This window comes from Phyllobates terribilis, unplaced genomic scaffold (assembly GCF_046119375.1).
Source record: "Phyllobates terribilis strain yellow unplaced genomic scaffold, ASM4611937v1 Scaffold_1__5_contigs__length_1240528914, whole genome shotgun sequence".
Classification (NCBI taxonomy): domain Eukaryota; kingdom Metazoa; phylum Chordata; class Amphibia; order Anura; family Dendrobatidae; genus Phyllobates; species Phyllobates terribilis.
The window spans coordinates 94,982,529-94,995,767 of NW_027362761.1; the positions used below are offsets into that span (position 1 = coordinate 94,982,529).

Here is a 13,239-nt window from a genome sequence, read left to right on the forward strand (position 1 = left end):
TCTCCGGCCGGCTAACAGGACTCTTGCTCTTGCGTAGGGAGACTTTCACACTTGTGATCCCACTGTCTGAGGGTATGGAGCTCCCGTCTACCCTAGCAGCCACCATATATTCAGGCTGCCCGCACGGTTCACTGTCCTATCTCCAACTGAAGAATCACTTCCTGATCCTGGAAACTAAAACAGAGATTTTCCTAATGTGCCCACCCTCGGTGAGCTGTCATCACACAGCATTAACTCATCACTGTTTTTAACACTGCTAGCAGACTCAACCTGACATCTGCACCCAGGACAGTGGCATCTTGTGGCTGTTTACAGGTGCTGCAGCCCACAAGGAAATATGCCAGGAACAAGCTGTATATCAATCAAGGCTTGATCAGGGCACTAAGTTCCCCCTCTACTCTACTGACTGGACCACTAAAGCTAACCCCTTAGCTTGGTCTACCAACAGTTCAGAGAAGTCTAACTATGGGAACACTTTCTTTAACTACTTCAGTGCCAAAGGAAGGCTACGTCCTTCCCCACTATTACATACATTCACACTGAAGGCATCAAAACTATGAATTAACACATGTGGAATTATTTACTTAAGAAAAAAGTGTGAAACAACTGAAAATATGTCTTATATTCTAGGTTCTTCAAAGTAGCCAACTTTTGCTTTGATGACTGCTTTGCACACTCTTGGCATTCTCTTGATGAGCTTCAAGAGGTAGTCACCGGAAATGGTTTTCACTTCATAGGTGTGCCCTGTCAGGTTTAATAAGTGGGATTTCTTGCCTTATAAATGGGGTTGGGACCATCAGTTGTGTTGTGCAGAAAGCAGGTGGATACACAGCTGATAGTTCTACTGAATAGAGTGTTAGAATTCGTATTATGGCAAGAAAAAAGCAGCTAAGTAAAGAAAAACGAGTGGCCATCATTACTTTAAGAAATTAAGGTCAGTCAGTCCAAAAAATTGGGCAAACTTTGAAAGTGTCCCCAAGTGCAGTTGCAGAAACCATCAAGCACTACAAAGAAACTGGCTCACATGAGGACCGCCCCAGGAAATAAGACCAAGAGTCACCTCTGCTTCTGCGGATAAGTTTATCCGAGTCACCAACCTCAGAAATCGCAGGTTAACAGCAGCTCAGATTAGAGACCAGGTCAATGCCACACAGAGTTCTAGCAGCAGACACATCTCTTCAACAACTGTTAAGAGGAGACTTTGTGCAGCAGGCCTTCATGGTAAAATAGCTGCTAGGAAACCACTGCTAAGGACAGGCAATAAGCAGAAGAGACTTGTTTGGGCTAAAGAACACAAGGAATGGACAGTAGACCAGTGGAAATCTGTGATTTGGTCTGATGAGTCCAAATTTGAGATCTTTGGTTCCAACCACCGTGTCTTTGTGCGACACAGAAAAGGTGAACGGATGGACTCTACATGCCTGGTTCCCACCATGAAGCATGGAGGAGGAGGTGTGATGGTGTGGGGGTGCTTTGCTGGTGACACTGTTGGGGATTTATTCAAAATTGAAGGCATACTGAACCAGCATGGCTACCACAGCATCTTGCAGCGGCATGCTATTCCATCCAGTTTGCGTTTAGTTGAATCATCATTTATTTTTCAACAGGCAATGACCCCAAACACACCTCCAGGCTGTGTAAGGGCTATTTGACCAAGAAGGAGAGTGATGGGGTGCTATGCCAGATGACCTGGCCTCCACAGTCACCAGACCTGAACCCAATTGAGATGGTTTGGGGTGAGCTGGACCGCAGAGTGAAGGCAAAAGGGCCAACAAGTGCTAAGCATCTCTGGGAACTCCTTCAAGATTGTTGGAAGACCATTTCCGCTGACTACCTCTTGAAGCTCATCAAGAGAATGCCAAGAGTGTGCAAAGCAGTCATCAAAGCAAAAGGTGGCTACTTTGAAGAACCTAGAATATAAGACATATTTTCAGTTGTTTCACACTTTTTTGTTAAGTATATAATTCCACATGTGTTAATTCATAGTTTTGATGCCTTCAGTGTGAATGTACAATTTTCATAGTCATGAAAATACAGAAAAATCTTTAAATGAGAAGGTGCGTCCAAACTTTTGGTCTGTACTGTATCCCCTCCTCCTCTTCCTAGATTGACAGCTCTGGCTTTACAGGAACAAGAGAAGGGCAGGGATAAATGCAAAAAACAAATAGGTATGACTGTTCACTGAACTGTTTGGCCATACCAATGATATATAAATACATTTGCTTGGTTTGAACAGTTATTTTGTGCTGACCTGACAGACTCCCTTTAAAGGGAACCTGTCACGTAAAAAACACATTATTAGCCCGCAAATATCGGGTAAATCTACAGGTTAATAGTGGGGAGAAAATGGATTTTATTCCTCTCGGCAGCCTCCGGCTTTCAGTCGAAGGGGTGGGCCGGAGCTATTTCGGTCACTACTCAGTGCATAGTGAGTGGTGGCTGTAACCGTGTCCAGGCACTAACTGACAGCCATCTCTAATGCTACTCACTATGTACTGAGCGGTGACTGAAGCTGTGTCAGCCCACCCTTATGAATGAAAGCTCAAGGCTGCCATGAGTTATAAACTTTATTTCCTCCTGGAAGCGCCGACACTGGGCAGCTTCAGAACACTATTAACCTGCAGATTAACCCTATGTCTGCATGTTGATATGGTTTTTATTACATGCCAGGTTTCCTTTAACCAAGTTTCTTTTTTTTTTTACTTCATTTGACATAATGATACATGAATTCTCATTGCTGATATAGTGCACTAATTTTTCTATCACACACCTTTCAATTTCATAGCCAATTAACTTATCACTATGTATTTGGAAGACCCCAGAAACATACACATTCACCATTATTGGCCTCTCATAGTACAGATGTGTACATCCTTACCTTTCTCCTAATTTCGTTAGGGACTCCAATGTCTCATGACATAAATTTGACACATTATTGCACCATGTAATTAAAACCCTGAACAGAGAGCGGTTCGCATCACAACCACTGGGTGGTCACATAAAGAGACAGATAGCATAAACATCTCCCAACGAAGTAGCTGGAAATTATGTTTTGTTTTTTTCAAAGCTGCTCACTTTGCACCAGTCATCCATTAATTTAGGGATTTGTAAAGCCAGGAGGAAATGTAAGGAAGGACCTGTACCTGCAAGTTTATGATATAATCCATACATACTTTGTGTCTACATGTACCATAGCCCTGCCTTGCAGTGTTCAAGGGCCCTATAAGACCTTTTATATGCCCATGATAGGACTTTTTTATATTTCATTTCCACATCAATTAACTGAAAAAGGATATAAATTAAAAAGAAACATCACAGAAAAAAAAGTGGCCATACTCACCAACACAGGTTACAATTCCAATGCAGTAGCAGAATACGGCAGACCGCCATGATAAAGGCAGAGGTAGTACAGGTGCAAAATACTGATGAAATAACCACTCACAACCTACCAATTCATGGAGGGGGTGGTTGCCTAGCATTATAAATGCACACATAAGACGCCAGTCACACTGTTAGGTGTGATGCCAGTGTCTGCCTTGATAACACCCATATTATTAGATCAGACGGGCTACACAGCACTATATAAGTGCACCCCACAAGGACAAATACCCTAATTCACCCAATGCCAATGTTGAGTTCTTGTACACTCTAAAAAGATGACTATTATTAATAGTCCATGTAATTAGATTTTTTTAGTTATGTACTACATACAAATTATCTGTTTCTTCCAAATTCCCAGATTTTATGAAGTTATTGTTGACTGGTATATCATGAGCCAAGTCTGTAGCTTGATTGGTCACATTAAAAGCAGACCTCAGGAAATGTAATAGTGTTTTGTCCCGAAAAGCCTGCCACAGTGGGCAAGCTTGGCGTCAAAGTCTCCCTCTGCAGGAACCAAAAATGTAAAAGAGGAATTGAAAACAGCACAGATAATATCCATCACAAAATGTATGCAGAAAACCCTGGCAGAATCAATGATTTGTCAGAACACATTTATATGAAGAATTCCTGGTTATTTCTCCACCTCTGGAGCATGTAATATTGTTCATAGTGTGAGCATTCAGTGACTGTTGGCGATCACCCGCAGTCTGAATATAACGCTGCTTACCCCGGAAGCTGGCACAGTACAGCGGGCACATTAATAAGATCAACAAATCTCCATGTAACACTTTATTCTGGTCAGGATGATGATCCTGGTTTGCTGCTGTCACTCTGAGCAGGTCTTCGGAGTGTGATAAATGACACTCTTGGGTGTGAATAATGTATGAGGGTAGCTTACTTTGTGCTAGATTAACAGCTTGTACAGTAGTTTCTATCTAAACTGTATTACAAAGGCAAAAAAAAAAACGGCTTTGCTTGAAATGATAGTAATGTAGTATTGTTATCCTTATGGTACTTCTGAAGATATGTATTAAAGAGTAACTGTCATTTTATTTTTATTTTATTCATGAATCAATATTACTTATAAGAGAAGTTTGCTTGTTTTTCTCCTCCAGAACTGATCATTCCTTCTCAAAATTCTTATTACTTAGGTAAAATCTGTCTTCAGTGAATTCAGATTTTTCCCATTGCCGAGACAGAAAATGGCAGCTGGTGCTCATAAAGTTCTATGGAGCGGGGAGTGGACGGAGTAGGAAGGAGCTCGAAGAAGACACAGGCATTGTGTTGCAAGTTCTCCTGAAAAGACAGTGAACCTGTCATCTGATTCATGCTGCCCAAATATCAAGCAGCATTAATCACAGACTGACTGCACAATTGCAGCCAGGTATGTTCCTCTCTGAACAAATTTCAGAGAAAATATAGTAAGAAGATCTAGTTGAGGACCACTGCCAGAGCTGAGACTAGTCCGGCTACACTCTCAGATGGCTTTTCCCGCACTGTTAGAGGGTCAGAGACTATTGACAGGTCTCTCCCTGTGTGCACATCAGGGAGGGACCTGTTCATTGGGAAAAGCCAGCCGGGGGTGGAACAGGACCAGTCTGGTTTCCAGCTATGATCCTTGGCAGGATCTTTTAATTATATTCTCTCAGAAATGCCAGAACATATCACAGAAAAATATACTTGGCTGTAATCGTGCAGCCAGGCTCTGATTCATGTGTGGTGCCCCGAGGGTTCGGCCGCTACAGGGGTATTGCACCTCAACCAGAGGTGTGATATTCCACTCCCGGGTAAGGATGGAATATGGACCAGGGCTCAGTTAGCTGTATACACCACACACACCCCATTTCCGGGGGACAGCTCGAAGGTGCTCCCATTTATATATATATATATATATATATATATATATATGTAGGCTGTAACATACCTGGCGGTGTCTTTGCATAGTGGTCCATCTCCCACTGTGCAAGAGTGCGCACTTGAGAATGTCTCTCTGGCTTCCCTCCATGCTGTCTGTGTCTGTTTCTGCTGCTTAAGGGCGGCGCCCGATCACTTCCTGCTTTTTGTACCTGCTGTGGGTCACACCCCTTGTGCGTCCTCAGCCTATTGCTGTCTGTCACCTGGTATTTAACCCAGCTGCTCCAATCAATCCCTGCCTGAGCATCTTGCCCTGTCAGTTGGCTTATGTCTCTGACATGCCAGGTCCTGTCTATGTTACCTGTCTTGCAGTATCTGTTCCCATGTCTGTACTGTGTCCTATCTGTGTACCCTAACCTGCAGTCTGTACACGTTCCTTGCCTCTTGTCTGCCTATCCTGGAGGCTGTATTTCCAGGCCTGTCTGAACACGCTCCTAGCCTGTTCCTCCCGCCTTCTAGGGGCCGATTACCTAGACCTGCTCCTGTATCTTGTCTGTCCTGTCTGAACACGCTCCTTGCCTGTTCGTCCTGCCTCTCTGGGGGCCGTATTCCCAGACCCGCTCCTGTATTCCGCTGCAGTGTCGGTCTCCTCCGTACACTCAGTTCCAGTCTGAACTCTCTCCTGTCTTTTACCTGTTTTTTCTCTGTCCGTTCCTTTCCTTTTTCTGCAGAGTCTGAACTCGTACCTAACTCCTGCTTGTTGTTGTCTCTGTACTCCCGTTTGTGAGTTTGTGGTCCACTCGCTACTTCTCTGCAAGTACCCTGTGGGTATCTGGCTCTGCCTTTCCCTTCCTGTCTGTTCCGTGTGAACAGAGCCCTGTCCCCCCTGCTCTGCCTTGCTCTCCGCTCCAGGCGGCCTCGTCCTGCTCTGCTCTTGCTCACTGCTCCAGGCGGTCTCGTCCTGCTCTGCTCTTGCTCACCGCTCCAGGCGGTCTCGTCCTGCTCTGCTCTTGCTCACCGCTCCAGGCGGTCTCGTCCTGCTCTGCTCTTGCTCACCGCTCCAGGCGGTCTCGTCCTGCTCTGCTCTTGCTCACCGCTCCAGGCGGTCTCGTCCTGCTCTGTTCTTGCTCACTGCTCCGGCAGTCTCGTCCTGCTCTGCTCTTTCTCACTGCTCCGGCAGTCTCGTCCTGCTCTGCTCTTTCTCACTGCTCCGGCAGTCTCATCCTGCTCTCTCCTTTTACCTCACTGCTCCGGCAGTCTCGCAGTCTCGTTCTGCTCTCTCCCTTTACCTCACTGCTCCGGCAGTCTCGCTCAGCTCCCTCTTTCTCACTGCTCCGGCATTCTCGTTCTGCTCTCTCCTTCTTTCTCACTGCTCCAGCAGTCTCGCTCTGCTCCTTCTTTCTCACTGCTCCGGCAGTCTCGTTCTGCTCTCTCCCCTTTGCTCGCTGCCCTGGCAGTCTCGCTCTGCTCCCTCTTGCTCGCTGCTCCGGCAGTCTGCTCTGACCATTTGCTCACTGCTCCGGCAGTCCTACTCTTCTCTGACCCTTTGCTCGCTGCTCCGGCAGTCCTACTCTGCTCTGACCCTTTGCTCGCTGCTCCGGCAGCCTCGCCCTGCTCCCTCTTGCTCGCTGCTCCGGCAGTCTCGCCCTGCTCCCTCTAGATTGCTGCTCCGGTAGTTTGCTCTGACCCTTTGCTCGCTGCTCCGGCAGTCTCGCTCTGTTTCCTCTTGCTCACTGCTCCGGCAGTCCTACCCTGCTCAGACCCTTTGCTCGCTGCTCCGGCAGTCTCGCTCTGCTCAGACCCTTTGCTCGCTGCTCCGGCAGCCTCGCTCTGCTCTGACTCTTTGCTCCGCTCCTGGCGGCCTCGTCTTGCTCTCAACCTGCTGTGTTTGTATACCGCTTCTGCGGTTCTGTTCCAGAAGTCCCAGTCTGTACTGGGTTCTATCCTCTCTGTGCTCCAACCTGTTGTACCTGCCAGTACCTCACCGTCTGCATACCAGTGTGCCAGCCTAAACCTTCCAGTTCCTGTATTCCCCGGTGTGGGCCAACAGCCGTGTCCGGAGTCTGACCTGGAGTAGACCCTGGTACCTCTGCTCGGTTCCTCCCTGGTGCACTGGCGTCGTATGCCGTCGTGCGATCTTGGTCGGATCGGGCAGACACTTAGTTACGCCCCTCCAGGCACTCTCCGGTACGGTACAGTGGAATCACTACAATCACACGCACACGCCGCTCAGCCCGGGCGTGTGCATTACATAGGCACAACTGACTATGTCCCTGGCTGGAGTGGGGAGGGGGGAGGAAAACCCAGTGGTGTAGGAGCAGAAGGGGACGGTTTCTGAGCATAGGTAGGAGCTCATTGGGTGCTGGTCACCTGAGCTCACACACAGAGGAGGAGGTATATAAGGCGGGCACCATCTTAGTTCAGGAGTGGAGTGGTGGAGAGAGAGAGAGAGAGCTGACAGGGAGCAGAGGCTCTGTAGGAGCTCTGCTCAGAAGGCAGGCCTAGGGTGAAGGCCGGAGCCAGAAGGGAGAAGAGGAGAAGGAACGGAACAGAAAGAGAAGGAACCAAGGAATAGAAAGGCTCAGAGACACGAAGGCAGAAGGGACCCTAAGGACCAGCGTGATATCGGGTGACGGGTCAGGCAAGAGAAGGGTACCGGATCCCAAATTGGTGGAGGTAAATCATCCCTCAGCCAAGAACCGGAGGTCGTGATCATTTATTGGTGCGACCCCCCGCCAAACCTGCTAGGAAGGCACCATATAGGATAGCGGGAAACGGGGCCCACGTTTGCCCGCATAGATCCGCGGCAGCTGGACAGAAGTTTGGTCACTGGTGGGGCACGGCCAGAGAAAGGAAAGAAGGGAGTTCTGGGCTATACTCCTGAATTGCCCGGGGGTTGACCGAGCCCCGCACCTGGTGGACGCAGCACGGCTTGGGCAGTTATTGCCGGCAGAGATGGCTCAGAAAACAACTGTGAGTAAAAGGCATTGGACTGCAACACGTTGACTCTGTGTTTCTTACCGCGCCAGCACTAACGGTACTGGGACGCCCGGCACCACAACCCCCACCACTGACACTCACTGCCCTGAGGCTACACTCCTCCCGTGGTGAGTTATACTATTCCCTGCTGCACCCACAACACCAGCCTCAGTGGTCTGCCCCGCAGCAGCGGTTCACCCTGACCGCAATCCACGGGTGGCGTAGTCGGACATTAACCTAAAACATATAAAAGATTGCCACTGGTCTGACCACCCTGAGCCACGGGATTGGGTTGCCACTACTATCCCCATCATTGCGCAGAAGCCCGGTTCCGAGTGCCCCACGGCCCAGGGGGCGAGTCATATGCTTGGCGCGATTTGGACGGCATAACTTAGATGACAGGTTCCCTTTAAGTGAAAGGTATTGTGGATCATGGATCTGTAATCTTTTTTATCTTGTGAGCTCCATTTAGCTCAGGATGATGAGTGGGAGTCACACCATTCTTATAACTTATGGATGACTGATCATTTAAAGTTTGCCATGCGATACTGCATTTTACCTGCTGTGGCCATTGCAGAGAAATTGGCTGGCGAGCTGCGTATTCCCCACACCTGATTGTGAAGGGGGCTATCTGTAACAAACTTACTGTGTTCCTGTGCTGATCTTCTCTGGTAATCACCACCATCGTAATATTCTCAGCTGTGCTGGAAGAGACGACGGGGGCGAATATGCAGTGTGAATGGAGACCTGATAAAATTATTTATTATACATTGCTTATATAACGCCATCATGTTCCACAGCACTTTACATACATTATCATCATCACTGTCCCCATTGGGGTTCACAATATAAATTCCCTATCAGTAAGTCTTTGAAGTGTGGGAGGAAACCTGAGACCCCGGAGGAAACCCACACAAACATGGGGAGAACATACAAACTCCTTGCAGATGTTGTCTTTGGTGGGACATGACCCCAACGTTGCAAAGCAACAGTGCTATACACTGAGCCACCGTACTGTCCAGAATGAGTGACAGTTCTGTTGGCCAACCAGAGTGTTTTGCTGACTGGCTAATCAAGGAAACCAATCAGTGCCCATCACAGAATTGGTTAGGAGTCTGGTGAGCTTTCCTCATTTGGCTGTAATATATGCCAGCAATTGTATATTTGCTTTTACGCCTGGTGAGAATTTTTGAAGAATACTCTTGTGTTCTGATTTGACATATTCTTGATTACTCTTCTGGATTGATTCCTGAATTGAATGCTCATTCCCATTTGACTTTGGCCTGCTGTGGGGATTGTTTGAAGCCGGGTCCATGAAATTGTATAAAAATGCATAAACGGGTATAGTGGATGAAATAACCCTTTTAGTATATCCGAGGCTACTATATCCTGATGTAAGCATATTAAAAATTTCATATTTTCCTCACATTTTCTTATGCTTATGACAGCTGCTTTGAAAGTCATCCATCCTATGTCTTATTTTCCAGGGAGCACTGCTTTGCAGTGAAGGATCTATACTGCTCTAAGGAGTGGCTGTCAATCGAGGAAAATTCACGGAAAGGAATTTATAAACCAGGATTAATGCTATTGACAGTCCCTGATTGTGAAAAGCTCCCGAGCCTGCAAACAAGTCCTGGGACCTGCATCAAGATTCCATACTTTGGTAAGCTATAATCCAATCATTTGGAAATTGATGTGACTTTTTGATCCTCTTTAAAATCATTAGATTGGATTTACAGTAAGGTCGTATACACATTTCCGATTTTTTTCTTGGATACAATAATTTTCAGCAATATACTCGATCCAACTTTCTTCTGTATTTAGTCTTTGTATCAATTTTTCACTTCCATGCATCATCTTTCTCTCATATGCAAAAAAGAAAAACTAATGGAGATTTCTCAAGCTTTCTCCTAGCAATAACTCAGTGAAAATCAGACACATACGAATGCAACATGGATGTCATCAGACCTTTTTTTAATAAATCCATTAACGTGAATAAGTGTGCTTGGACTGCAAAACGAATCAAAGTATGACACCAGGGGAGGAGTCCTGAGGAGATAATTTGCATATTCCCACTGCATTTTGGGGTAAGTGAAGAGTCTCCGCGAGCTCAAAGAACACTGGATTTTGGCTGTTGGAGCTGAAAAGAGGACATCGGTAAACCAGGGGAGGAGTCCTGAGGAGATAATTTGCATATTCCCACTGCATTTTGGGGTAAGTGAAGAGTCTCCGCGAGCTCAAAGAACACTGGATTTTGGCTGTTGGAGCTGAAAAGAGGACATCGGTAAACCGCGCGCCTACCGGCGCGCGCATTTTGAAGCTTTTTTTTTAAGCTTTTTTCACTGTTTTCAGAACATTAACAATAAGAACATGGAAGAGTCCAGGAGCCATTTGGTGAGCTGCATATCCTGCTACATGTTCACAGACTTGCCAGTGGAAAAGCCAGACTTCACATGCCAGAAATGCAAGCTTGTGTCCCTGTTGGAGGAAAAGTTGCGAAATCTAGAAGAGAGGTTAACTACCTTGAAAATCATTAAGGAAGGTGAAGAGTTCTTAGACAGAGCAGAATTATCTCTTCATGATTCAGAAAGAGAAGAAATTCGAACTGCACCTGACGAAACAGAGGAATGGAAGCATGTGACCCACAGAAGCAGGAGGATCGAGAGGCAGTCAGCACCCATACTGCTCAGGAACCAGTACCAGGCTCTCACACAGGAGAACCATGAAGAAATACAGCAAGATAAGACTTTGCCAGCAATGAATGACCTTGTAAGCCCTCAGAATCCTCCTGGATGGAGAAAGAAGAATGTTGTGAAGAAAAAACGGAGAGTGGTGGTCATGGGGGATTCCCTGTTAAGAGGAACAGAGGCCGCTATCTGCAGACCAGACATAACCTCAAGAGAAATGTGCTGTCTTCCAGGAGCAAAAATTAAAGATGTGTCTGACAGGATATCAAGACTCTTCAGACCTACAGATCACTACCCATTCCTGCTAATACATGTGGGGACAAATGACACCGCAAGAAAGGACCTGGCAACCATCTGCGGTGACTTTGAAGACTTAGGCAAGAAAGTGAAAGAATTGGGAGCGCAGGTGGTCTTCTCATCCATCCTCCCAGTGGATGGCCATGGAACAATGAGGTGGAATAAGATTCTACAGGTGAACAACTGGCTACGTCGATGGTGCCGTCAACAAGGATTTGGATTTCTGGATCACGGAATGAATTACCTATACGATGGACTACTTGCTAGAGATGGGGTGCACCTTACGAAGACTGGAAAACATGTATTTGGAAGTCGCCTTGCTACACTCATCAGAAGAGCTTTAAACTAGAACAATGTGGGAAGGGAAGCAAAAGGCCAGAAAAAGCCATACAGCTGACAAATACTGTTGAGATCTCTGCTACTGGAAGTGGAAAAGAAGAACAAAGACAAAAAAATCTAAATAATAAAAATATGGGAGGAAGAGAAACCAATCACAAACTAAAATGTTTTTATACAAATGCACAAAGCATGGGCAACAAACAAGGAGAATTGGAACTACTAATGCAGGAAAAGGAATATGATGTCATTGGAATCACTGAAACTTGGTGGGACGATACACATGATTGGAATAAAAGGCTAAGAGGATACAACTTATTTGCAAGAAACAGACTTGATAAACGAGGAGGAGGTGTTGCATTGTATGTTAGAAAAGCGTATATCTGCACAGAGATTGAAACTTCAGAGACTGGGAGTTCTGTGGAAACTGTTTGGGTAAGAATACAAGGAGAGAACAACGGAAAGGACACCATTGTAGGCATTTACTACAGGCCACCTGGGCAAGCTGAAGATATGGATGAACTCTTTATGTATCAAATGACCAAGTTCTCCAAAAAATATGACGTAGTGGTCATGGGAGATTTCAACTATCCAGACATTTGTTGGGAATCTCTCTCAAGTAAAACTAACAGGTCAAGCAAATTCTTATCCTCTCTTGCTGACAACTTTATCTTCCAAAAGGTAGGGGAGAAAACAAGGGGATCTGCTACTTTGGATCTAATCCTTATAAACAGGGAGGAAATGGTTGAGGAGGTAAAGGTGGCTGGGACCCTAGGAGGCAGCGATCATGCTATTATAGAATTTTGGATAACTAGAGGAGGAAGACATGTGAAGACTCAAACTTCAAGGTTAGATTTTAGAAAGGCAGATTTTAAGAGACTCAGAAAGAGAATAGGAGGGATCCAATGGCTGGATGTCCTTAAGGACAAAAATGTCCAGGAAGGATGGGAAATTTTTAAAAATGAGATTCTCAAAGCACAATCGTTAAAAATCCCGAAAAGTAGGAAGAATGGGAAGCATTTAAGGAAACCAGGATGGATGAACACAGAACTTAAACACATGCTAAAAAGAAAGAAAGAAATGTTTATTAAATGGAAAGAGGGAGGCATACCTAAAGAAGATTATAATGCAGTCTGCAGATCCTGCAGGGCACGTATCAGGTTAGCTAAAGCTGACAATGAATTAAGGCTTGCAAGAGATGTCAAAAGCAATAAAAAAGGATTTTGGGGGTATGTCAAAAGTAAAAGAAAAGTCAAAGATGCTATAGGATTTTTACAGGATGAAAATGGAGAAATGGTAAGAGAGGATGTTGAGAAGGCCGAACTTTTTAATTCCTATTTTGCATCTGTTTTCTCTCAGAAAGAAAATGTAACATCAACTGATCTTCACTGTCCTTTTAAAGGAATAGAGGAATCCAAGTTATCAGTAAACAGAAAGATTGTGAGGGAATATTTAGCTAACATAAATGAGTTCAAGTCTCCAGGTCCAGATGAATTACACCCCAGAGTACTGAAGGAGATTGTAGAAGAAATTTTAGAACCACTCTCCATAATCTTTGAAAATTCTTGGAGAACAGGAGAAGTCCCAGAAGACTGGAGAAGAGCAAATGTTGTTCCTATCTTCAAAAAGGGGAAGAAGGTGGACCCAGGGAACTATAGGCCGGTGAGTCTGACTTCTATACCAGGAAAGATCTTTGAACAAATTA

At 45.6% G+C, this 13,239-nt stretch overlaps 1 protein-coding gene across 1 annotated transcript in view; it reads left to right on the top strand.

Annotated features, from left to right (window-relative positions):
• Positions 1-13,239, top strand: part of MUSK (muscle associated receptor tyrosine kinase) — a 479,574-nt gene that overhangs the window by 310,421 nt on the left and 155,914 nt on the right. Inside the window, exon 10 of the mRNA XM_073664750.1 lies at positions 9,702-9,877. Coding sequence (XP_073520851.1) covers positions 9,702-9,877 — 176 coding nt within the window. The remainder of the gene's footprint in view (positions 1-9,701; positions 9,878-13,239) is intronic.